Source organism: Heterodontus francisci, chromosome 14 (assembly GCF_036365525.1).
Source record: "Heterodontus francisci isolate sHetFra1 chromosome 14, sHetFra1.hap1, whole genome shotgun sequence".
Lineage (NCBI taxonomy): Eukaryota > Metazoa > Chordata > Chondrichthyes > Heterodontiformes > Heterodontidae > Heterodontus > Heterodontus francisci.
In genome coordinates, this window is record NC_090384.1 from 25039466 (window position 1) to 25066873 (window position 27408).

The 27408-nt window shown below is 42.0% G+C and overlaps 1 protein-coding gene across 5 annotated transcripts in view; it reads left to right on the forward strand.

Annotated features, from left to right (window-relative positions):
* LOC137377269 (tetraspanin-18B-like) overlaps window positions 1–27408 on the forward strand; it is a 399133-nt gene that overhangs the window by 255069 nt on the left and 116656 nt on the right. For 4 of the 5 annotated variants that reach the window (XM_068046808.1, XM_068046809.1, XM_068046811.1 and 1 more), the window contains 2 exons: window positions 6994–7077; window positions 14450–14558. In XM_068046808.1, coding sequence (XP_067902909.1) covers window positions 14490–14558 — 69 coding nt within the window. In that variant the 5' untranslated portion in view covers window positions 6994–7077; window positions 14450–14489. The remainder of the gene's footprint in view (window positions 1–6993; window positions 7078–14449; window positions 14559–27408) is intronic. The other variant, XM_068046812.1, reaches the window with a different exon arrangement.

Sequence of the window (27408 nt, forward strand, 5' to 3'; positions counted from 1 at the left end):
CAGATTTCTAAATACAAGTGACATAAGGGGATATGAGGATAGTGTGGGAAAAAGGCATTGAAGTGGATGATCAACCATGACCATATTGAGTGGCGGGTTAGACTCGATGGGCTGAATGGCCTACTCCTGCTCCTATGTTTGTATGAAGAGGAAGGGCTCTAAGCCCTTTAGAAATGTCGCCGGCGCCTGCGCAGTGGCATTGGATGCCATTGCCGGAGCACCTGCCCCCTCCACATCATCGGAGGCTGGCAATCACCCCGGCCGTGTAAATGAGCCACTGGGCTAAATATCGCGGTGGCTCCGTGGAGCACTTCTCCCGCATGCGCCACACTGCTTTTGAAGCTCGCCGCAGAGCTGGAAAAATACTGCCTCTTGTGTCTGCCTTCACAGTAGAAGACAGAAATTACATACTAGACTGAGAGGACACCAAAGGGATAATAAGTGTGAGGAACTTAAATAATTAATAACATCAGAGAAAAATGATTAGAGAAAGGATGACAGGGTTCTAAAAGAGGTAGCTGCTCAGATAGTGGGTGCATTGGTCTTGAATTTCCATAATTTCCTAAATTCTAAAATAGGCCCAGCTGATTGGAAGGGAGCAAATGTAACATAGGAACATAGGAACACAGGAGCTGGAGCAGGCTATTCAGCCCATCGAGTCTGCTCTGCCATTCAATTAGATCATGGCTGATCATCTACCTCAACACCAGTTTCCCACGTTATCCCAATATCCCTTGACGTCTTTAGTATCCAGATATCTATCGATTAATAGTAACACTGCTATTCAAGAAAGGAGGGAAAGAGAAAACAGGGAACTACAGGCCAATTAACCTGGCATCAGTAGTTGAGAAAATGCTGACTTTAATTATTAAGGAAGTCTTAACAATGCACTTAGAAAATCATAGTATGATCAGACAGATGGTTTTATGGAAGATGTATATATTAGGGTAGATAAAGAGGACCCAGTAGATGTAGTATACTTGGATTTCCAAAAGGCATTCAGAAGGTGCTATATAAAAGATTAATACACAAGTTAAGGGCTCATGAAGTTGAAGATAACACATCAACATGGATAGAGGATTGGTTAATAGACAGGAAGCAGGCAGTACTGATAAATGGGACATTTTCAAGTTGGCAGATTATAACTAATGGAGTACAATAAGGATTGGTGAAAGGGCCTTAGCTAATTACCATCTATATTAATGACTGGGACAAAGAGACAGAGTAATGTATTCAAGTTTGCTGACAATAGCTGGGAATGTAAACTGTGAGCAGGACACAAAGAGACTGCAAAGAGATATAGACAGGTTAAATGAGTGGGCAACAAGGTGGCAGATGGAGTTTAATCTGGGGAAGTGTGTGCTTATTCACTTTGGTAGTAAGAATTGAAAAGCAGAATTTTTAAAAAATATGTGAAACTTTTAAATGTTGAAGTTCAGAGAGTGTACTCGTACAAGGAACACAGAAAGTCAGCATGCAGGTACAGCAAACAATTACAAAGGCAAATGGCATGTTGGCCTTTATTGAAAGGGGATTGGAGTACAAGGATAAGGAAGTCTTGCTGCAATTACATAGGGCTTAGGGGAGACCACACCTGGAGTACTGTGTGCAGTTCAGTTGTCCATATCGAAGAAAGGATATACTTGCATTTGAAGCAGTACAGCAAAAGTTCACTCAGTTGGTTCCGGGATGAGAGGGTTGTCCTATGGAGAGGGACTGAGTAAATTGGGCCTATATTCTCTGGAGTTTAGAAGAATGAGAGGTAAACTCATTGAAATGTACAAAATTCTGAAGGGGCTGGATAGGGTAAATGTTGAAAGGCCGTTCCCCTGTCCGGGGGGGGGGGGGGGTCTAGGATTAGGAGCCATAGTCTCAGCATAAGGGTTCAGCCATTTAGCACTGAGGAGAATTTTCTTCACTGGGAATTGCAAATTTTTGGAATTCTCTACGCCAGTCGTTGAGTATATTCAAGGCTGAGATTGTTGAGTTTTCAACTCTAAGAGAATGAAGGGATATGGAAATTGGGCAGGAAAGTGGAGTTGAAGTTGAAGATCAGCCATGATCTTACTGAATGGCGGTGCAGGCTTGAAGGGCCGAATTGTCTACTGCTCATTTTTTAATATTCTTATGGATGGATTCTAGGAGAGCACTGCCCGTCACAGCCATGGTTGGTGGTACATGTGTCCTTTCCAGGATTCTAGCTTTGAAGCCCATTGATCCATCAGAGTCACCAAACAACACATCACAAGATTGTTGAAGTGCAGTTTGGGTGTTTGTGTCAATCTACAGGCTTTCTGCATGAGTCTCATGGATTGTGATGGTGTGCTGTATGCTGCTCAATTCTTTCTTACCAGGAAGCTTAGTTGGTGAGGCCCGGAGAATGAAGGCCCTGCCGGGTGGCACAGGGGTATCATCAAGAGGAACAGCCATAGCAACAGCCTGAAGAAGATGCAGAACACAACATGCCGTTGACTGCAAGATACATTTGTGTCAATCAGATCACCACCATTTTACTAATGACAGCATTTGCACACATTGTGGTTAGATCCTAGCGACGGTGGGAAGAGGCCCTTAAGCTGCCGTTCATAGGCCACATAAAGGCCTCAAGTGGCCTCTGGGTGGGAAGCCCATTGTCAACCTATCCCGCCCCCAGGAAATTCGCTTGGCAATGTTGTTGGCGAAAAGCCCTTTGCCCTCCGCCACCTGTCGCGATTCTATGGCAACCCCACTCCCCTCCCCCCCCCCCCCCCGCCTCCGCCTCAGGGGAACCCATAAAGTCCAGCCCATCATATTCTATTGAACAGTGCTACCGCCAATTCCATGCATTCACTTAAAGGTCCCGAGTTCAGATTCAGCCGAGACAGAGGATGAGAGTATGTTGCTGTTCTGTATCTGTCTCCCATTGGAGATTAAAAAAGACCCTAACTTAAGTTAATTATAGAGGTCCCTAAATAGTGATTGTATTACTTGATGGCTTCTGCTTACAGGTCAAACTTCAGTATTTTATTCTACCAATCCATGCTTCAGCCTAGGTGTCAGTTTACGAAAATTTCACAAGGAAGTTCAGTTTTTTTTCTGTGGTCAATCAATGTTTACAAGTCAGGACTGGAGGCTGCAATTACCAATAAGGTGCTGCTTCCTCGCACTGTTGACTATACACAGATGAACGACAAAAACAACAATTTGCATTTATATAGCACCTTTAATATAGTAAAACATCCCAAGGCATTTCATAGTCTTCAGACAATTTGATTGTTTTTTAGAGTCACAGTTACAGATGCCCTTATTCAGTGTTTGTCTCATAAAGAGGTTATACATAATAAACTGCTGAAAAGCAGACTTTTTAAAAACATTTTTCTCAAAGAACTTTCTAGGGTATTGCCTGGCTGTGATCTTATTTGAAGATTTATTTTCTTCACAACTGGCTGCTGCTGCTTCTTTGAGATAAGAAGGATATTCCCTGATGTGAGTGCATTAGCTGGCTTTTGATTAGAGTCTTCCTGTCACTGATCAGACGGAACTGCTGGAGTTTGGGAATAAAGTAACTGGGGAGAAATCCTGTGGTGTTCATGAAGTGTCAACAAGCAGCAGGAAATGTGAGCAGTAATAATAAGAGTCTATAATAGGATATAAATCCTAGATGGGAGGGAGTCAGCTGCACCCAAGAACTCAAAGTGCAGCCAGTTTCTGCACACTATTTTTGTCTGTGCTGAATTTAGGAACTTGTATTTTCTATCGCTGGAATTAGCAGATGTACAGTTAAAACCCAAGGCCACACACAAAATATTTCTGAAAGGAAAATCTATAAATTCAGAAAACAGCAGGTTGGCTATGTTAGGCTTCACAAGGTGTGAAATATTAAAGGACAAAACACAGCAGGAAGTCCAAAGTGCAAATTGAGCTACATTACCACAGATTACTCATTGCACAATAAATATTGTATGCTGTTTTCACAGATTGGCAATATATTTGATATTGATAAGGGAAATATCTTGGTATATCTTCAGGGGGTCACGGAGGTGGGGTGTTGAGTTTTATTTCTGTGAAAACAGTCCAGATTATTGGGGTTATGAGGCCTACTTATATGAGTGGCTGGATAAAACCTGAGAACGCATGCCAAAGACTTGCGGATTAACAGGTAAATTAGCCATTGTAAAAAATATTGCCCCTAGTGTAGGTAGGTGGTAGAATTGAGGGAAGGTGGGGATGTGAGAGGGAAAATAGGATTAATGTAGGATTAGTATAAATGGGTAGTTGATGGTCGGCGTGGACTCAGTGGACCGAAAGGCCAGTTTCGGTGTTGTATCTCTTTATGGGGTGGCACAGTGATGCAGTGGTTAGCACCACAGCCTCACAGCTCCAGCGACCCGGGTTTGGTTCTGGGTACTGCCTGTGCGCAGTTTGCAAGTTCTCCCCGTGACTGCGTGGGTTTCCGCTGGGTGCTCCGGTTTCCTCCCACAGCCAAAGACTTGCAGGTTGATAGGTAAATTGGTCATTGTAAATTGCCCCTAGTGTAGGTAGGTGGTAGGAGAATTGTGGGAAGGTGGGAATGTGGTAGGGAATATGGGATTAATGTAGGATTAGTATAAATGGGTGGTTGATGGTTGGCGCAGACTCGGTGGGCCGAAGGGCCTGTTTCAGTGCTGTATCTCTCTATGACTCTAAAATTTCTAACATTAAAAACCCAAAACCATGACAGCGTACAATAGCTATTTCCCATGTAAGAAAATAAACCTTTTCAACATGGTCCAAAAGATGACAAAGGACAGAGATTACTGTTGGCACTAACAATTGCAGATGATGAAGGTAAAATTCAACATCAGCAAGGGGTGAGAAACAACAGTAGCAAATCAACAGCCATTATACCCCATGCCTGATTAGCTTTTCCAATGAAGTCAATGGCAGGTATTATTGAGTGAGGTGCATTCATGCATTCACATGACATTCTTCTGTCTGCCATTTTAAAGCAGGCCTAAACCCATGTATTTTAAAACTTTAACACTACTGTTGATAGCAGGTATAGGAATTTCCTATGAACACAATAAGTACACATCACTTTTATATCACCAACAGTAATTTCTAACTTTTAGTGTCTTAAGATTTTCAAAACAGAAAATGTAAAGACAGCTTAATTTTCAGGCATGCTCCAACTTATAAACTTTTCTAACAATGATATTTACTCACCGTTATCCCTCCAAAGCTTACTGAAAAATAAAAAACAAGTATTTGTTTGATATAATGAGATTAGCATTCCCTCACTCCTCTGGGCTGCTATGGGGTTCAGTGTGATAAGACTGTAGTTTGTGTCGAGAATGTACAATTCCCACCCAGTCGGGATTATTGTGGGGGGGTGTGTTGTTAAAAACTTCACTTCACCACTTAATGCCATGGTGAGATTCTGCCTTTACTACCTAGACCAAGTGCACAACTCTAATAGAACCTGTCTGATTACCCTTTCATTCAATGAATAGGAGGAAAATCTGGAGCTTTTTGTTATCGTCCCTTCTCTACCTTCCACCCAGGTGATGGTTTACCATTGAGGAGGCACAATGTGTCCAGGGTTAGATTTCAATGAAGGGAACTGAACTCTATAGAGTTGGTGTGAAACCCCTACAACTACCTTATTTTTATATTTAAAATATCTGTAATCCTTACAGAAGAAATTAGTTTTGGCTTGAAAGCCAAAATTCTGGAAAATGCAACAAACTATCAAAAATCCAAGTTTTCTGGGAGAACATGCCCCACATAACTTGAAATAAGCAAAAATAATTATTAAATATGACCGAAAAATTAAGGAATCAAGGCCTACCTGTGCCCTTTAAATTACTGCTGCCGCTAATCCCCGATGGGTTTCCTTTAGAGTTTAAATTTTGGATGCCTGAACTTTAGGGACATGCAGGCTATATATGTGCCTCCTCCTTTTATTATATTTATTTGTTATATTTAGAGATATAGCACTGAAACAGGCCCTTCGGCCCACCGAGTCTGTGCTGACCAACAACCACCCATTTATACTAACCCTGCAGTAATCCCATATTCCCTATCTACACTAGGGGCAATTTACAATGACAAATTTACCTATCAACCTGCAAGTCTTTGGCTGTGGGAGGAAACCGGAGCACCTGGCGGAAACTCACATGGTCACAGTGAGAACTTGCAAACTCCACACAGGCAGTACCCAGAATCAAACCCGGATCCCTGGAGCTGTGAGGCTGCGGTGCTAACCACTGCGCCACACTTTGAGACAGATGACCCTATAACTCTGCTCCTTATTTGTCAGTGGCCACAGTGTGAGGTAAAGTCGAGGGAGTTCTGCTAGGTTAAAGAAAGACTTGCATTTATGTTACACTTTTCACAAACTCAGGACGTCCCAAAGTGCTTTACAGCCATTCAAGCACTTTTTGAAGTGTGGTCACTCTTGTAGGAAATGTGGTCACTAATTTGTGTACAGCAAGTTCCCACAAACAGCAATGTGACAATGATCATATAATCTGTTTTAATGATAACGGTTGAGTGATAAATATTGGCCAGGACACCGGGGAGAAATCCACCTGCTCTTCTACAAATAGTGTCATAGAATATTTTACATCCACCAGAGAGGGCAAATCAGGCCTCAATTTAACATCACATCTGAAAGATGGCCTATCCAATAATGCAGCACTCCTTCAGTACTGCAGTGGAGTGTCAGCCTACATTTGGTGCTAAAGTCTCTGGAATGAGTTGTTTTCCATCATCATTTACCTGATAATTGCAGCAGCAACAACAGAATATCTCAGCTTGCATTAACAGTGAGAGAATGTTGGGTACACCCACAGTTTAACTTATGATGGTTTAATTTCTTGTTTTCATGTATTGTAAAGCTGTGTTATATTCCAGGCTGTTTTTGAGCTGTCAACACTTCTGGTTGATGTCATCTTTTTCTTGTTTGCTAGCTTGGTATGTGCAATTCTAATAAATAGTCTGACACTAATAGGTGATCTCTTTAACCTGCAGGGAGAAAGATTTGAGAAGAAGTTGATGTGATCATTGCTCTGATATCTCTGTACTCTCATCTTGTGGCCTGCTCTTACACATCAGGTAGGACTTTGTGGTATTTGGAGGCACAATCGTTAATGGTGGTTTATTTTCTACTCCTTACCACTGTTCTCTCTGCAACACTCTGCTCTGGAGGTACTTTTTGAGATACAATGAACTCAGAGTCAAGTTGGAAACAATCTAAATGCAACTGGTTCGGAGTAAGTCTAAGTACAAATGACAGCTTCGAACGTAGACGGAAAGAGCAACAAGCATCAGCGCTACTTCCATTTCATTACCAAAATCACAACTATAGAGCAGTGGGCCAGCTTATATCCAGATGAGGGAGGTACACTGAATTACACACTAAAATCTGACTGAGCGTTTGTTGTGAGAACATTCACCAACTGCTAATGGTTCTGCATTCTTTCAAGTGCCGTTGGTAATCCCCAACTGAGCAAGGAAGTAGTGTAACAGCCATAGCCAGATGGAGGCACGGGACCAGTGTTTGTAAACTATACTGTAAAATAGAAAAACCTTTCCATTTAATAGGAAGGCGTAGGAAACATGCAAAGCTCATGAACATGATTTCCTTGAGTGTTTTCTGAACAGCATAGGTGCAGTTATGTGGGGAGAGTAGAAAAGCTGGACTGTTCTCCTTAGAGTTGAGAAGGTTAAAAGGAGATTTAACAGAGCTGTTCAAAATTATGAAGGCTTTTGATGGAGTAAATATGAAGAAACTGTATCCACTAGCAGGAGGGTCAGTAACCAGAGGACACTGGTTTAAGATAATTGGCAAAAGAACCAGGGGTGACATGAGGAAACATTTTTCCATTCAGCAAGTTGTTGTAATCTGGAATTCACTGCCAGAGAGGGTGGGAGAAGCAGATTCAATGGTAAGGCTCAAAAAGGAAGTGTATAATATTTGGGCCAGGAGGTGAGGGGTCTGGGTGTTTCCCACTCTTCAACTCCCAACTGACCACAGCAAGTGTTCTTGTTACTATGGTTTTAACCCCCTGTGCTTTATTTGTCAAATACACAGATAGTGACAGGTTTTCTTGTAGGTTTAAAACAGAGAACTAATTATTTATCGAACAATATTCATTCCCAAAATGGTCGCAACTGCACCCCCACACGCATTCACTCACGTGCACACATACATGAATAGATAGATAGTGAAGAAAAGGGTAAGAGGTAGGGTTTTGGGGTTCATAGTAAACTTGTTGAATCTTCTTGGAGAACAATTTCTCTTTTAAAGATGCAGGCCTGGGGTGTTTGTAGATTTTTTTCTGGTGGTTGAGACTTCAATCTGGAGGCAGTGATCGCTTTCAGTTCTCTGCTGCAACAAGTTGAAGTGTAGAATTCAAAGCGGCGCCCTTTCTTTGGCTTTTGCAGGATCTCTCACAGCTTTCGGCTGGACAGGCTTTTGTGATGTTTGTTCTGATATCTTTATCTCTCTCCAGAGAGATACTTTTTAAGGTCAAAACCTCTTCCATGTTGCCTCTGTTGGGAGACACAGAGCTCCCTTCCTGTGGTGACCAAAAATGGACCAGGATGTGCCTACTTCACACCTTCGTTGTTTCAGAAGACCCCTTTCAATTCAAAAATGTCTCTTGATGGGTTCAGGATGGGTGTAATTGATACCTCTTAGCTTGGAATGTATCCTTTTGTCCTTAACAGACAGTAAGACAGTTTGAATATATACGGCAGGGTCACTTGACCTTCGGCAACCATTTTTCAGCACATTGTCAATTTTTATAACTCTTCAGTTTGGGTTCTATATTTTTATTGCTGCACTTCACATGAGCATGACATGTCCTCCAAAAAGGAAAAAAATCAAATTCCTTGGATTCCATTTTTATTTTGTTTGGCCTATTGGTTTAAAAAGAAAAAAAAAGAATGAAAGAAAGGAAGGAAGGAAGGAAGGGAGGGAGGGAGGGAGGGATAGGGTCACACCACTGCACACATAACACCCACACCTCAATCTTACAACTGCTTCAACTGGTATTGTCTGTAACAGCCATTTCTTGTTCAAGTTTGAGTTTTACATCATCCTTTTTTTGGATGAGGCATAATTATAATTGAATTCTCTTTTTGGGCAATGAAGTTTAGCTCCAGGAAAGCTTCTGTTTAGTTATTTTATCTGGTTCCCACTTTTAAATTCTAGCTATGTGGTGTTGAATGGGGTTGGATTTCTCTAGTATCTGTTTTCAGTACTTTGGGAGATTGCTGGAGAGAAACCTTTTCTGTTTCGAGGCTTGTAATATGCAAATTTCCATTACTGCATTGTTCCTGGCTGTTGTCAATTTTTACTGCCTGTACAGGCCTTAACCCGTTAACTGCTACTTCCACAACACTTGGATTTAATAGTTCAAGTTCTAGCCAATTGATAGTTCTTATCTCAAGGGTGATAAATTGCATTTTAGCTCCTGTGAGGCATCTGGGTTCTCCTTCTACACTTAGTCCTTAGTGAGTTCTGAATCTGTTTTGCTGGGTTCAGTTAGCTTTGGATTTAGAATCTGACCCTTTGATTCTTCAGTGGCCACATACACACTGACCACAGTTTTAGTTTTCTTGTGGCTGTCACAAGTTTTGCTTACCTTAAGGCTTTTTTTCTTCTGTTTTCCCTTTACTTTGGCGATGTTTTTTCCCCCCAATCTGCCCCGTGTCCTCTGGAACACGACTGCTTACAGGTGGCTGTCCAGCTTCTGCAGCACCTCCCTGTGGCAATTCAGCTAGGTGAGGCATCTCCCTCATGCTTGGCTTGCCTGTTTGGGATATTTTCTTGTCGCTATTTAAAATCTTTAAAGAATGCTTCCGCTAGCATTACCTCTGATGCTTTTCCTTCGACCTCTGCTGCTCTTATCTCAGCATCTTTACTTTCCTCTGGCTCTGTCTCGGCCTCTTTAAATTCTACTGGCTTTCCTTTAGCTTCTTTAATCTTTGCTGGACCTACCACCCCCTGTGAGATTTCTGGGACATCCTCAGTCCTCTGCAGCTGCACAGAGCTGTTTTTGTTTCCCTCAGTTTCTCCTCAGTTTCCATGGACTGCTCCAGACCCTCTGGATACAATACTGTCGAGTCATTGTCCCGCATAGGTTGACCCCCTGCATTGGTAAGATCAGAGTGACCCTGACTGTCACTACACCAATGACCAACTTACTCTACAGGTAAACTTTAAGGGAACCTTCAAACATTTGCCAGTAAGCCCATTTACCAATACTGTTATTTGTTCTGCTTTCGGATAGCATTTCTGTAAGCTTTGTTACAAGTAGTGTTTGAAAACAACCAGTATCCCTGAGGATGGTTATTTCTTTGCCTGGTGCCTGGGGTACAAAAGGAGTCATTTTCCTTTTTGTAAAATGTTCTGGTAGGTCTTCTGTTCATGGGTTGTGTTGGAGCACATGTTCACCACCTTCATAGCTATGGACACTGGCTTGACTGCAGTGCCACCTGTTGGATTTTTGGAATACCAACAATGTACCTTGACATGCCAAGATTTTCCACACTGGAAGCACATCGCACATGCCCCTACTGGTTTATCATCTGGATTCCTTCTTTTAAAAGTTGGAAACTGATCTGGTTTTCCTTCCCTATTCTCCTTTTCTCTCGAGCTCATTTCTGCTTCATCTGCATCCCTCCTATCTCTCCCTAGCATGTAAGAGTCACTAGACCCAAATTTAACCTGAGTTAGGGAGTCTGTGTATTAATTCATAGTCATTGGCTATTTCTGTGGCTTCTCTTACCCTTGTAACTCTTTGTTCTTCAATATGGGTTTTTAAATTAACTGGGATGCTATTTTAAAATTCTTCCAGTTACATCACTTCTCTCAAATTTTCATGAGGGTTCCGGCTTGAGGGATCAGATCCAATGATAGAAGCCATAGGTTTAATTCTTTTAAATTCAGTGTAAGTCTGGGTGCATCTTTTCCTAGTGTGTCTGAATTTCTGTCGATACTTTTCGGGTACTAATTCATAGGCATTTAGAATTGATGTTTTAGTTTGTTCACAGTCAGAGGAGCTCTCGTCTTATAACAGTGAAAAAACTTCACGAGCCCTACACACAAACTCACCTTGTAAGAGGAGAGTCCAAAATTCTTTTGGGCATTTTAGCCTGATATCTATTTTCTCAAAGGAGATAAAATATGACTCATCCTCATTTCTCTTTAGAGCTCTGTTACGAAAAGAAGCAAAAAAATACTTTTACCAAATACTTGCTAATTCTTGAAGAAAAGAAAGAAGATATGGAAGCATGTCAGTTGTTCCTTTTTAGTTTGGAGTCTAAAATATGTGTAGATGGCCGTCACTGGGATCTACCTGGAAAAATTCTTCTCAGGCAACATTGAAGATCAGTTTGGCAGACTTTCCAGGAGAAATGCAGCATCAGTTTCTCTATTTCTTATACTTGATTCTCAGGAATTTCTCAAAGAGATGGAAGAGGGTGCTGATGGTGACTACTCTCTTGGCTGGTTTTCTCCAACAGCCTTCAAAACGGTTCACATTCCAATACACTGTCCAAAGTGAAACCAATAACAATAGGGCGAATTTTACAGACCCCCCGACATCAGGGATCATTGCTGGGGGGGTGGGGTGGGTGCGGAAAATGCCTCCAGCAGAGCCCCAGCCTCATATTGCTGGTGGCGGCAAGGCCTTGTGGCATCCACCCTCCGCCACTTGGCGACGGGAGCCAAATATAAATATGTTAATTAATTTAAATGATTGAATAAATTACCTTCTCGCTCCTGCCACCTGTCCCGGTGTGATATTGGTGCCAGTGGCCAGTACTCCAGTGCCTTCAGATCCCTGTCCAGGGATCCAAGGCGGAACACTGGTTGGGATGAGGGAGAAGGTAAGTTTTGCATTGCGGGAGAGGGGGAGCAGGTTCTAACTCATCTCATTGGTGTAGGGGATGGTGGTAAGGGTTACAGTGCAAAGTTTATGAACTTTGCGGGGGGTGGGGGGGGAAGGTCAGGTGGGCAGGGGAAGTGTTTTGGGGGGGAGAAGGCAAGTAATGAATGCGAGAGGGCAAGTAATTAATTTTATGATTATTGGGGGGGTGGGAGAGGGGAAATTTAAATGGATTTAATTTTTTCATTAAACTTACCTTTAAATATTTAAATTGAAAGTTAGGGCTCAAAGCCCTTTAAAAATGGCATCAGCGCCTGCACAAAGGCAACTGCAGCATTGCCAGGGACAGTCCGCCCACCCCCTCCACGTCATCGGGGGAGGGGGGGGGCGGAGTCTGACCCTGCCAGTTAAATGAGCTGCCATGTTTAATATCATGGTGGCTGCATGACGTATGGCCCGCATTGGTGGACCACCATTGTTTACAGCTGTAATTGGCAGTGGAAGTATAAATTTCAGCCTAATATCTCAAGAGTCAAGCCTCCTGACTGCTATAAATCTTGACTTGTCACTTCCCTGTAAACATCTTCCCCAGGTCAAAGAGCCTCTGCTGGGTCTTATCTGGTGACTTCCAGTGTTTACCATGTCCAAAAGACCTTCTGATGACATTTTAAAAAAAACAAAGTCCAGCATCTATGGAATCCTTTTTTTCAGTTTAAACCACAAATCCTCAAAATTTAACAAAAAATGGAAGTACTTTCAAAACAATATCATACGCATGAACTCCACCCTCTCTGGCTTGCTGTGGAAGGCCCCTGGCAGACAAACCAATGCATTGAGCGATTTGTGGTGCACAGAAAGAATCCTCTTTTCAAGACAAGGCACCGAGAGTCTGCATCTCTGCCCTATTCATGAGCTAGCCCTCCAGTGAGCTGTTTCTGAGCTGGCCTTTCCACCTGCACTTGCTCCCTCTCACTTGTGCAGTCCTCTCTAACTCACTATTGATACCATGTGGGGTGCCGATATGTGTCCTGGTGCTCAGAAGGATGAGAGTAACTGACAGTGCATGTTCCAGCATGTTGTCCAGCTCAGTGTGAGTGCCTGAAGGCCTGAGTACTGTGACAGAGCTAGTAAAAAGGGCAGAGTAAGGAGTAAGTACTAAGTTGCAAGAATAAGCAGCAGCAGATGAGTGACAGTGCAAAGCACCACCAGGTTGTCATGCTGAGTTTTGACAGTGTGAGTGAGAGGGTTGAGTAAAAAGAGTAAATAAGAAGGGAATCTGCACACCACACCCTGTTGTGCTTGCCTCCTACCCAGCTACCTCAGATTCTGCATGTCCTCTTTCTGTATTGATTATGTTAATGATAACCTCCTCTATTGGTGTCAGAGTTTGATAAGCAGCTGGACCTCATCCTATTATGATGCCTCTCCTGTTGTTCTCCTGCTTCCCCTCCAAGAAGTGGAATTATATAAAATTCACAGCACAGAAACAGGCCATGCAATCCAACTGTGCCAATGTTTATGCTCCACATGAGCTTTCTCCCCACCCCTTCATCTAACCCTATCAACATATCCTTCCATTCCTTTCTCCCTTATGTTTTTATCTAGCTACCCCTTCAAAGGCATCTATGCTATTTGCATCAACCACTTCCTGTGATAGTGAGTTCCACATCAGTGGGTTAGTATATGCCCTGTTTATAGTTTTTCAAGACGTATAAAATGGATTTAACATAATCTGCTTCATGATAGGATGAAGCAGCGAGTGTATCTAAGAGGAAGAAATAGTTGTAAGTGTAGTGGTGAATATTGAGGGTTTGAGAGCTTGCAGAAAGGAGGTGCAATGAAATGATTCTGAATGACTTGAGGAGAGGCATGGGAGGCAGGGAATGGCAGTATTGATAGTGCTCTGAATAGTGCGAGATCCTGCACGGCTGTGCCGAGAGTCAGCGAGATGTGAAGACGAGTCTTAGTTAATCTTGTCAGATTACAGCGGCCAGATCCTGGGAACAATTGCGGGTAGCCTTTACATGCTCTGCCACTTCTCCATGCCTGCTAACTAACTTGTCTTGGCAGCTGCCACCCATTGAAGGGGAAGAGTGCCTTCTTCCTGCAGCTCCCTTGATCTGCGGGCAGCTCACCTGCTGCACCAGAGAGCCTGGGAAAACTGGTGGAGGTTGTCTTTTCTGTTGCTGCACAGTTTGGCTGTCCACTATCCACCACTGGGATAAAATCCCTTTAAGATTCTGCAGGATGCCTTAATGTAGCAGTCATTCCATCAGATTTGCCACCCTCCCAATCAGTGAGCTAACTGTAGGAAAGGTGCTTTGCAGCTTGCGGTTTGATTCCAATTAGGCCCGGCCTCGAAAATGGCACTGGCTCCGTGTCAGTCTCCTTGGGTGGGCGCAGTGCATACCTCACCCATCTCTGCCCGATCCATGCTGCAGATGCAAAACACCTGCAGCGATGTCTTAGAGTTAAGATGAAGTTGGTCGGGTGAGCTGAAAATGAAAACCAGCAACTGGGATTGAAAGTTGATGTTTGAATCTGAAGGTGGTTCTTACGGATCATTCCTTTGTTTTGTTTTCCAACAGGTTGCAGAAGCTTATGCACAGTAATAGAAAGTGACTGCCAATGACTGTTAAGATGGGCCATTTTGAGCGTATCAAGTATCTGATGATCACTTTTAATATTCTGATTTCCGTAAGTATGTTTGAGAGCATGTCTGGAAAAGGGGCAGCAAGTCAAATCTCAGACAGATGTTTGAGGTGGGCAGTGTGGCAGAGAAATTAAAACTCTACACTCAAGAGTTATCCACTTATCCAGCTCTTGAAGGAATAAATATTGTTGAAGTAAAATTGAACGTGTGTGAGATGAGCTGAAAGTAGAAGGTAACTATCTGCCTCAATTAAGCAATTCAGAGCATATTGGCAACAGTCACAGAATTGTGACAACACAGAAGGAGGCCATTCGGCCCGTCGTGTCTGCGCTGGCTCTCTGAAAGAGCAATTTATCGATTACCACTCCCCTGCCTTCTCCTCGTAGCCTTGCACATTCTTCCTTTTCAGGTAACAATCCAATTCCCTCCTGAGTGTCTTGATTGAACCTGCCTCCACCACACGCTCAGGCAGTGCATTCCAGATCCGAACAACTTTCCATGTGAAAAGGTTTTGCCTTATGTCGCCATTGCTTCCTTTGCCAATTACCTTAAACCTGTGCCCTCCAGTTCTTGATCGCTACAACAATGTGAACAGATTCTCCCCATCCACTTTGTCAAAACCCCTCACGATTTTGAACACCTCTATCAAATCTCCTATCTATTGTGTTGCAGTACCGGGAGGATGATGATGTTTTACTGTGTTGCAGTACCGGGAAGATGATGATGATTTAATGAGTTGCAGTACCGGGAAGATGATGATGTTTTATTGTGTTGCAGTACCGGGAAGATGATGATGATGATTTATTGTGTTGCAGTACTGGGAGGATGATGATGATTTATTGTGTTGCAGTACTGGGAGGATGATGATGATTTATTGTGTTGCAGTAACAGGAGGATGATGACGATTTATTGTGTTGCAGTACCGGGAAGATGATGATGATTTATTGTGTTGCAGTACTGGGAGGATGATGATGATTTATTGTGTTGCAGTACCGGGAAGATGATGATGATTTATTGTGTTGCAGTACCGGGAAGATGATGATGATGATTTATTGTGTTGCAGTACTGGGAGGATGATGATGATTTATTGTGTTGCAGTACTGGGAGGATGATGATGATTTATTGTGTTGCAGTAACAGGAGGATGATGACGATTTATTGTGTTGCAGTACCGGGAAGATGATGATGATTTATTGTGTTGCAGTACTGGGAGGATGATGATGATTTATTGTGTTGCAGTACCGGGAAGATGATGATGATTTATTGTGTTGCAATACCGGGAGGATGATGATGATTTATTGTGTTGCAGTACTGGGAGGATGATGATGATTTATTGTGTTGCAATACCGGGAAGATGATCATAATTTATTGTGTTGCAGTACTGGGAGGATGATGATGATTTATTGTGTTGCAGTACTGGGAGGATGATGATGATTTATTGTGTCGCAGTACCGGGAGGATGATGATGATTTATTGTGTCGCAGTACCGGGAGGATGATGATGATTTATTGTGTTGCAGTACTGGGAGGATGATGATGATTTATTGTGTTGCAGTACTGGGAGGATGATGATGATTTATTGTGTTGCAGTACCGGGAAGATGATGATGATTTATTGTGTTGCAGTACTGGGAGGATGATGATGATTTATTGTGTTGCAGTACTGGGAGGATGATGATGATTTATTGTGTTGCAGTACTGGGAGGATGATGATGATTTATTGTGTCGCAGTACCGGGAGGATGATGATGATTTATTGTGATGCAGTACCGGGAGGATGATGATGATTTATTGTGTTGCAGTACCGGGAGGACGATGATGATTTATTGTGTTGCAGTACCGGGAGGATGATGATGATTTATTGTGTTGCAGTACCGGGATGATGATGATGATTTATTGTGATGCAGTACCGGGAAGATGATGATGATTTATTGTGTTGCGGTACTTGGGGGATGATGATGATTTATTGTGTTGCAATACCGGGAGGATGATGATGATTTATTGTGTTGCAGTACCGGGAAGATGATGATGATTTATTGTGTTGCAGTACCGGGAAGATGATGATGATTTATTGTGTTGCGGTACTGGGGGGATGATGATGATTTATTGTGTTGCAATACCGGGAGGATGATGATGATTTATTGTGTTGCAATACCGGGAAGATGGTGATGATTTATTGTCTTGCAGTACCGGGAAGATGATGAAGATTTATTGTGTTGCAGTACCGGGAGGATGATGATAATTTATTGTGTTGCAGTAACAGGAGGATGATGATGATTTATTGTGTTGCGGTACTGGGGGGATGATGATGATTTATTGTGTTGCAATACTGGGAAGATGATGATGATTTATTGTGTTGCAGTACCGGAAGGATGATGATGATTTATTGTGTTGCAGTACTGGGAGGATGATGATGATTTATTGTGTTGCAGTACCGGGAAGATGATGAAGATTTATTGTGTTGCAGTACCGGGATGATGATGATGATTTATTGTGTTGCAGTACCGGGAGGATGATGATGATTTATTGTGTTGCAGTAACAGGAGGATGATGATGATTTATTGTGTTGCAGTACCGGGAGGATGATGATGATTTATTGTGTTGCAGTACCGGAAGGATGATGATGATTTATTTTGTTGCAGTCCCGGGAGGATGATGACGATTTATTTTGTTGCAGTACCGGGAGGATGATGATGATTTATTGTGTTGCAATACCGGGAAGATGATGATGATTTATTGTGTTGCAGTACCGGGAAGATGATGAAGATTTATTGTGTTGCAGTACCGGGATGATGATGATGATTTATTGTGTTGCAGTACCAGGAGGATGATGATGATTTATTGTGTTGCAGTAACAGGAGGATGATGATGATTTATTGTGTTGCAGTACCGTGATGATGATGATGATTTATTGAGTTGCAGTACCGGGAAGATGATGATGATTTATTGTGTTGCAGTGCTGGGGGGATGATGATGATTTATTGTGTTGCAGTACCGTGATGATGATGATGATTTATTGAGTTGCAGTACCGGGAAGATGATGATGATTTATTGTGTTGCAGTACCGGGAGGATGATGATGATTTATTGAGTTGCAGTACCGGGAGGATGATGATGATTTATTGAGTTGCAGTACCGGGAGGATGATGATGATTTATTGTGTTGCAGTACCGGGAGGATGATGATGATTTATTGTGTTGCAGTACCGTGATGATGATGATGATTTATTGAGTTGCAGTACCGGGAAGATGATGATGATTTATTGTGTTGCAGTGCTGGGGGGATGATGATGATTTATTGTGTTGCAGTACCGGGAGGATGATGATGATTTATTGTGTTGCAGTACCGGGAGGATGATGATGTTTTATTGTGTTGCAGTACCAGGAGGAGGATGATAATTTATTGTGTTGCAGTACTGGGGGGATGATGATGATTTATTGTGTTGCAGTACTGGGGGGATGATGATGATTTATTGTGTTGCAGTACCGGGAGGATGATGATGATTTATTGTGTTGCAGTACCGGGAGGATGATGATGTTTTATTGTGTTGTGGTACCAGGAGGATGATGATGATTTATTGTGTTGCAGGACTGGGAGGATGATGATTGTTTATTGTGTTGCAGTTCCGGGAGGATGATGATGATTTATTGTGTTGCAGTACCGGGAGGATGATGATGTTTTATTGTGTTGCAGTACCAGGAGGAGGATGATGATTTATTGTGTTGCAGTTCCGGGAGGATGATGATGATTTAATGTGTTGCAGTACCGTGATGATGATGAAGATTTATTGTGTTGCAGTACCAGGAGGATGATGATTGTTTATTGTGTTGCAGTTCCGGGAGGATGATGATGATTTATTGTGTTGCAGTAACAGGAGGATGATGATGATTTATTGTGTTGCAGGACTGGGAGGATGATGATTGTTTATTGTGTTGCAGTTCCGGGAGGATGATGACGATTTATTTTGTTGCAGTACCGGGAGGATGATGATGATTTATTGTGTTGCAATACCGGGAAGATGATGATGATTTATTGTGTTGCAGTACCGGGAAGATGATGAAGATTTATTGTGTTGCAGTACCGGGATGATGATGATGATTTATTGTGTTGCAGTACCAGGAGGATGATGATGATTTATTGTGTTGCAGTAACAGGAGGATGATGATGATTTATTGTGTTGCAGTACCGGGAGGATGATGATGATTTATTGTGTTGCAGTACCGGGAGGATGATGATGATTTATTTTGTTGCAGTCCCGGGAGGATGATGACGATTTATTGTGTTGCAGTACCGGGAGGATGATGATGATTTATTGTGTTGCAGTACCGTGATGATGATGATGATTTATTGAGTTGCAGTACCGGGAAGATGATGATGATTTATTGTGTTGCAGTGCTGGGGGGATGATGATGATTTATTGTGTTGCAGTACCGGGAGGATGATGATGATTTATTGTGTTGCAGTACCGGGAGGATGATGATGTTTTATTGTGTTGCAGTACCAGGAGGAGGATGATGATTTATTGTGTTGCAGTACTGGGGGGATGATGATGATTTATTGTGTTGCAGTACTGGGGGGATGATGATGATTTATTGTGTTGCAGTACCGGGAGGATGATGATGATTTATTGTGTTGCAGTACCGGGAGGATGATGATGTTTTATTGTGTTGCGGTACCAGGAGGATGATGATGATTTATTGTGTTGCAGGTCTGGGAGGATGATGATTGTTTATTGTGTTGCAGTTCCGGGAGGATGATGATGATTTATTGTGTTGCAGTACCGGGAGGATGATGATGTATATTGTGTTGCAGTACCAGGAGGAGGATGATGATTTATTGTGTTGCAGTTCCGGGAGGATGATGATGATTTAATGTGTTGCAGTACCGTGATGATGATGAAGATTTATTGTGTTGCAGTACCGGGAGGATGATGATTGTTTATTGTGTTGCAGTTCCGGGAGGATGATGATGATTTATTGTGTTGCAGTAACAGGAGGATGATGATGATTTATTGTGTTGCAGTAACAGGAGGATGATGATGATTTATTGTGTTGCAGTACCAGGAGGATGATGATGATTTATTGTGCTGCAGTACCGGGATGATTATGATGTTTTATTGTGTTGCAGTACCGGGAAGATGATGATGATTTATTGTGTTGCAGTACCGTGATGATGATGATGATTTATTGTGTTGCAGTACCGGGAAGATGATGATGATTTATTGTGTTGCAGTACCGGGAAGATGATGATGATTTATTGTGTTGCAGTACTGGGGGGATGATGATGATTTATTGTGTTGCAGTACCGGGAGGATGATGATGATTTGTTGTGTTGCAGTACTGGGAGGATGATGATGATGTATTGTGTTGCAGTACTGGGAGGATGATGATGATTTATTGTGTTGCAGTACTGGGAGGATGATGATGATTTATTGTGTTGCAGTCCCGGGAGGATGATGATGATTTATTGTGTTGCAGTACCGTGATGATGATGATGATTTATTGTGTTGCAGTACCAGGAGGAGGATGATGATTTATTGTGTTGCAGTACCGGGAGGATGATGATGATTTATTGTGTTGCAGTAACAGGAGGATGATGATGATTTTTTGTGTTGCAGTACCGTGATGATGATGATGATTTATTGTGTTGCAGTACCGGGAGGATGATGATGATTTATTGTGTTGCAGTACTGGGGGGATGATGATGATTTATTGTGTTGCAGTACCGGGAAGATGATGATGATTTATTGTGTTGCAGTACCGTGATGATGATGATGATTTATTGAGTTGCAGTACCGGGAAGATGATGATGATTTATTGTGTTGCAGTGCTGGGGGGATGATGATGATTTATTGTGTTGCAGTACCGGGAGGATGATGATGATTTATTGTGTTGCAGTACCGGGAGGATGATGATGTTTTATTGTGTTGCAGTACCAGGAGGAGGATGATGATTTATTGTGTTGCAGTACTGGGGGGATGATGATGATTTATTGTGTTGCAGTACTGGGGGGATGATGATGATTTATTGTGTTGCAGTACCGGGAGGATGATGATTGTTTATTGTGTTGCAGTTCCGGGAGGATGATGATGATTTATTGTGTTGCAGTAACAGGAGGATGATGATGATTTATTGTGTTGCAGTAACAGGAGGATGATGATGATTTATTGTGTTGCAGTACCAGGAGGATGATGATGATTTATTGTGCTGCAGTACCGGGAGGATGATGATGATTTATTGTGTTGCAGTACCGGGATGATTATGATGTTTTATTGTGTTGCAGTACCGGGATGATTATGATGTTTTATTGTGTTGCAGTACCGGGAAGATGATGATGATTTATTGTGTTGCAGTACCGTGATGATGATGATGATTTATTGTGTTGCAGTACCGGGAAGATGATGATGATTTATTGTGTTGCAGTACTGGGGGGATGATGATGATTTATTGTGTTGCAGTACCGGGAAGATGATGATGATTTATTGTGTTGCAGTACTGGGGGGATGATGATGATTTATTGTGTTGCAGTACCGGGAGGATGATGATGATTTGTTGTGTTGCAGTACTGGGAGGATGATGATGATGTATTGTGTTGCAGTACTGGGAGGATGATGATGATTTATTGTGTTGCAGTACTGGGAGGATGATGATGATTTATTGTGTTGCAGTCCCGGGAGGATGATGATGATTTATTGTGTTGCAGTACCGTGATGATGATGATGATTTATTGTGTTGCAGTACCAGGAGGAGGATGATGATTTATTGTGTTGCAGTACCGGGAGGATGATGATGATTTATTGTGTTGCAGTAACAGGAGGATGATGATGATTTTTTGTGTTGCAGTACCGTGATGATGATGATGATTTATTGTGTTGCAGTACCGGGAGGATGATGATGATTTATTGTGTTGCAGTACTGGGGGGATGATGATGATTTATTGTGTTGCAGTACCGGGAAGATGATGATGATTTATTGTGTTGCAGTACCGGAAAGATGATGATGATTTATTGTGTTGCAGTACCGGGAGGATGATGATGATTTATTGTGTTGCAGTACTGGGAGGATGATGATGATTTATTGTGTTGCAGTACTGGGAGGATGATGATGATTTATTGTGTTGCAGTACTGGGAGGATGATGATGATTTATTGTGTTGCAGTACCGGGAGGATGATGATGACTTGTTGTGTTGCAGTACCGGGAAGATGATGATGATTTATTTTGTTGCAGTACTGGGAAGATGATGATGATTTATTGTGTTGCAGTACCGGGAAGATCATGATGATTTATTGTGTTGCAGTACCGTGATGATGATGATTATTTATTGTGTTGCAGTACCGTGATGATGATGATGATTTATTGTGTTGCAGTACCGGGAAGATGATGATGATTTATTGTGTTGCAGTACCGGGAAGAAGATGATGATTTATTGTGTTGCAGTACCGGGAGGATGATGATGATTTATTGTGTTGCAGTACTGGGAGGATGATGATGATTTATTGTGTTGCAGTACCGGGAAGATGATGATGATTTATTGTGTTGCAGTACCGGGAAGATCATGATGATTTATTGTGTTGCAGTACCGGGAGGATGATGATAATTTATTGTGTTGCAGTACTGGGAGGATGATGATGATTTATTGTGTTGCAGTCCCGGGAGGATGATGATGATTTATTTTGTTGCAGTACCGGGAGGATGATGATGATTTATTGTGTTGCAGTACCGTGATGATGATGATTATTTATTGTGTTGCAGTACCGGGAGGATGATGATGATTTATTGTGTTGCAGTTCCGGGAAGATGATGATGATTTATTGTGTTGCAGTACCGGGAGGATGATGATGATTTATTGTGTTGCAGTACCAGGAGGATGATGATGTTTTATTGTGTTGCAGTTCCGGGAAGATGATGATGATTTATTGTGTTGCAGTAACAGGAGGATGATGATGATTTATTGTGTTGCAGTACCGTGATGATGATGATGATTTATTGTGTTGCAGTACCAGGAGGAGGATGATGATTTATTGTGTTGCAGTACAGGGAGGATGATGATGATTTATTGTGTTGCAGTAACAGGAGGATGATGATGATTTATTGTGTTGCAGTACCGTGATGATGATGATGATTTATTGTGTTGCAGTACCGGGAGGATGATGATGATTTATTGTGTTGCAGTACTGGGAGGATGATGATGATTTATTGTGTTGCAGTACTGGGAGGATGATGATGATTTATTGTGTTGCAGTACTGGGAGGATGATGATGATTTATTGTGCTGCAGTACTGGGAGGATGATGATGATTTATTGTGTTGCAGTACCGGGAGGATGATGATGACTTGTTGTGTTGCAGTACCGGGAAGATGATGATGATTTATTTTGTTGCAGTACTGGGAGGATGATGATGATTTATTGTGTTGCAGTACCGGGAAGATGATGATGATTTATTGTGTTGCAGTACCGGGAAGATGATGATGATTTATTGTGTTGCGGTACTGGGGGGATGATGATGATTTATTGTGTTGCAATACCGGGAGGATGATGATGATTTATTGTGTTGCAATACCGGGAAGATGGTGATGATTTATTGTCTTGCAGTACCGGGAAGATGATGAAGATTTATTGTGTTGCAGTACCGGGAGGATGATGATAATTTATTGTGTTGCAGTAACAGGAGGATGATGATGATTTATTGTGTTGCGGTACTGGGGGGATGATGATGATTTATTGTGTTGCAATACCGGGAAGATGATGATGATTTATTGTGTTGCAGTACCGGAAGGATGATGATGATTTATTGTGTTGCAGTACTGGGAGGATGATGATGATTTATTGTGTTGCAGTACCGGGAAGATGATGAAGATTTATTGTGTTGCAGTACCGGGATGATGATGATGATTTATTGTGTTGCAGTACCGGGAGGATGATGATGATTTATTGTGTTGCAGTAACAGGAGGATGATGATGATTTATTGTGTTGCAGTACCGGGAGGATGATGATGATTTATTGTGTTGCAGTACCGGAAGGATGATGATGATTTATTTTGTTGCAGTCCCGGGAGGATGATGACGATTTATTTTGTTGCAGTACCGGGAGGATGATGATGATTTATTGTGTTGCAATACCGGGAAGATGATGATGATTTATTGTGTTGCAGTACCGGGAAGATGATGAAGATTTATTGTGTTGCAGTACCGGGATGATGATGATGATTTATTGTGTTGCAGTACCAGGAGGATGATGATGATTTATTGTGTTGCAGTAACAGGAGGATGATGATGATTTATTGTGTTGCAGTACCGGGAGGATGATGATGATTTATTGTGTTGCAGTACCGGGAGGATGATGATGATTTATTTTGTTGCAGTCCCGGGAGGATGATGACGATTTATTGTGTTGCAGTACCGGGAGGATGATGATGATTTATTGTGTTGCAGTACCGTGATGATGATGATGATTTATTGAGTTGCAGTACCGGGAAGATGATGATGATTTATTGTGTTGCAGTGCTGGGGGGATGATGATGATTTATTGTGTTGCAGTACCGGGAGGATGATGATGATTTATTGTGTTGCAGTACCGGGAGGATGATGATGTTTTATTGTGTTGCAGTACCAGGAGGAGGATGATGATTTATTGTGTTGCAGTACTGGGGGGATGATGATGATTTATTGTGTTGCAGTACTGGGGGGATGATGATGATTTATTGTGTTGCAGTACCGGGAGGATGATGATGATTTATTGTGTTGCAGTACCGGGAGGATGATGATGTTTTATTGTGTTGCGGTACCAGGAGGATGATGATGATTTATTGTGTTGCAGGACTGGGAGGATGATGATTGTTTATTGTGTTGCAGTTCCGGGAGGATGATGATGATTTATTGTGTTGCAGTAACAGGAGGATGATGATGATTTATTGTGTTGCAGTACCGTGATGATGATGATGATTTATTGTGTTGCAGTACCAGGAGGAGGATGATGATTTATTGTGTTGCAGTACAGGGAGGATGATGATGATTTATTGTGTTGCAGTAACAGGAGGATGATGATGATTTATTGTGTTGCAGTACCGTGATGATGATGATGATTTATTGTGTTGCAGTACCGGGAGGATGATGATGATTTATTGTGTTGCAGTACTGGGAGGATGATGATGATTTATTGTGTTGCAGTACTGGGAGGATGATGATGATTTATTGTGTTGCAGTACTGGGAGGATGATGATGATTTATTGTGCTGCAGTACTGGGAGGATGATGATGATTTATTGTGTTGCAGTACCGGGAGGATGATGATGACTTGTTGTGTTGCAGTACCGGGAAGATGATGATGATTTATTTTGTTGCAGTACTGGGAGGATGATGATGATTTATTGTGTTGCAGTACCGGGAAGATGATGATGATTTATTGTGTTGCAGTACCGGGAAGATCATGATGATTTATTGTGTTGCAGTACCGTGATGATGATGATGATTTATTGTGTTGCAGTACCAGGAGGAGGATGATGATTTATTGTGTTGCAGTACCGGGAGGATGATGATGATTTATTGTGTTGCAGTAACAGGAGGATGATGATGATTTTTTGTGTTGCAGTACCGTGATGATGATGATGATTTATTGTGTTGCAGTACCGGGAGGATGATGATGATTTATTGTGTTGCAGTACTGGGGGGATGATGATGATTTATTGTGTTGCAGTACCGGGAAGATGATGATGATTTATTGTGTTGCAGTACCGGGAAGATGATGATGATTTATTGTGTTGCAGTACTGGGAGGATGATGATGATTTATTGTGTTGCAGTACTGGGAGGATGATGATGATTTATTGTGTTGCAGTACTGGGAGGATGATGATGATTTATTGTGTTGCAGTACTGGGAGGATGATGATGATTTATTGTGTTGCAGTACCGGGAGGATGATGATGACTTGTTGTGTTGCAGTACCGGGAAGATGATGATGATTTATTTTGTTGCAGTACTGGGAAGATGATGATGATTTATTGTGTTGCAGTACCGGGAAGATCATGATGATTTATTGTGTTGCAGTACCGGGAGGATGATGATAATTTATTGTGTTGCAGTACTGGGAGGATGATGATGATTTATTGTGTTGCAGTCCCGGGAGGATGATGATGATTTATTTTGTTGCAGTACCGGGAGGATGATGATGATTTATTTTGTTGCAGTACCGTGATGATGATGATTATTTATTGTGTTGCAGTACCGTGATGATGATGATGATTTATTGTGTTGCAGTACCGGGAAGATGATGATGATTTATTGTGTTGCAGTACCGGGAAGATGATGATGATTTATTGTGTTGCAGTACCGGGAGGATGATGATGATTTATTGTGTTGCAGTACTGGGAGGATGATGATGATTTATTGTGTTGCAGTACCGGGAAGATGATGATGATTTATTGTGTTGCAGTACCGGGAAGATCATGATGATTTATTGTGTTGCAGTACCGGGAGGATGATGATAATTTATTGTGTTGCAGTACTGGGAGGATGATGATGATTTATTGTGTTGCAGTCCCGGGAGGATGATGATGATTTATTTTGTTGCAGTACCGGGAGGATGATGATGATTTATTGTGTTGCAGTACCGTGATGATGATGATTATTTATTGTGTTGCAGTACCGGGAGGATGATGATGATTTATTGTGTTGCAGTTCCGGGAAGATGATGATGATTTATTGTGTTGCAGTACCGGGAGGATGATGATGATTTATTGTGTTGCAGTACCAGGAGGATGATGATGTTTTATTGTGTTGCAGTTCCGGGAAGATGATGATGATTTATTGTGTTGCAGTAACAGGAGGATGATGATGATTTATTGTGTTGCAGTCCCGTGATGATGATGATGATTTATTGTGTTGCAGTACCAGGAGGAGGATGATGATTTATTGTGTTGCAGTACCGTGATGATGATGATGATTTATTGTGTTGCAGTACCGGGAGGATGATGATGATTTATTGTGTTGCAGTACTGGGAGGATGATGATGATTTATTGTGTTGCAGTACTGGGAGGATGATGATGATTTATTGTGTTGCAGTACTGGGAGGATGATGATGATTTATTGTGCTGCAGTACTGGGAGGATGATGATGATTTATTGTGTTGCAGTACCGGGAGGATGATGATGACTTGTTGTGTTGCAGTACCGGGAAGATGATGATGATTTATTTTGTTGCAGTACTGGGAGGATGATGATGATTTATTGTGTTGCAGTACCGGGAAGATGATGATGATTTATTGTGTTGCAGTACCGGGAAGATCATGATGATTTATTGTGTTGCAGTACCGGGAGGATGATGATGATTTATTGTGTTGCAGTACCGGGATGATGATGATGATTTATTGTGATGCAGTACCGGGAAGATGATGATGATTTATTGTGTTGCGGTACTTGGGGGATGATGATGATTTATTGTGTTGCAATACCGGGAGGATGATGATGATTTATTGTGTTGCAGTACCGGGAAGATGATGATGATTTATTGTGTTGCAGTACCGGGAAGATGATGATGATTTATTGTGTTGCGGTACTGGGGGGATGATGATGATTTATTGTGTTGCAATACCGGGAGGATGATGATGATTTATTGTGTTGCAATACCGGGAAGATGGTGATGATTTATTGTCTTGCAGTACCGGGAAGATGATGAAGATTTATTGTGTTGCAGTCCCGGGAGGATGATGATAATTTATTGTGTTGCAGTAACAGGAGGATGATGATGATTTATTGTGTTGCGGTACTGGGGGGATGATGATGATTTATTGTGTTGCAATACCGGGAAGATGATGATGATTTATTGTGTTGCAGTACCGGAAGGATGATGATGATTTATTGTGTTGCAGTACTGGGAGGATGATGATGATTTATTGTGTTGCAGTC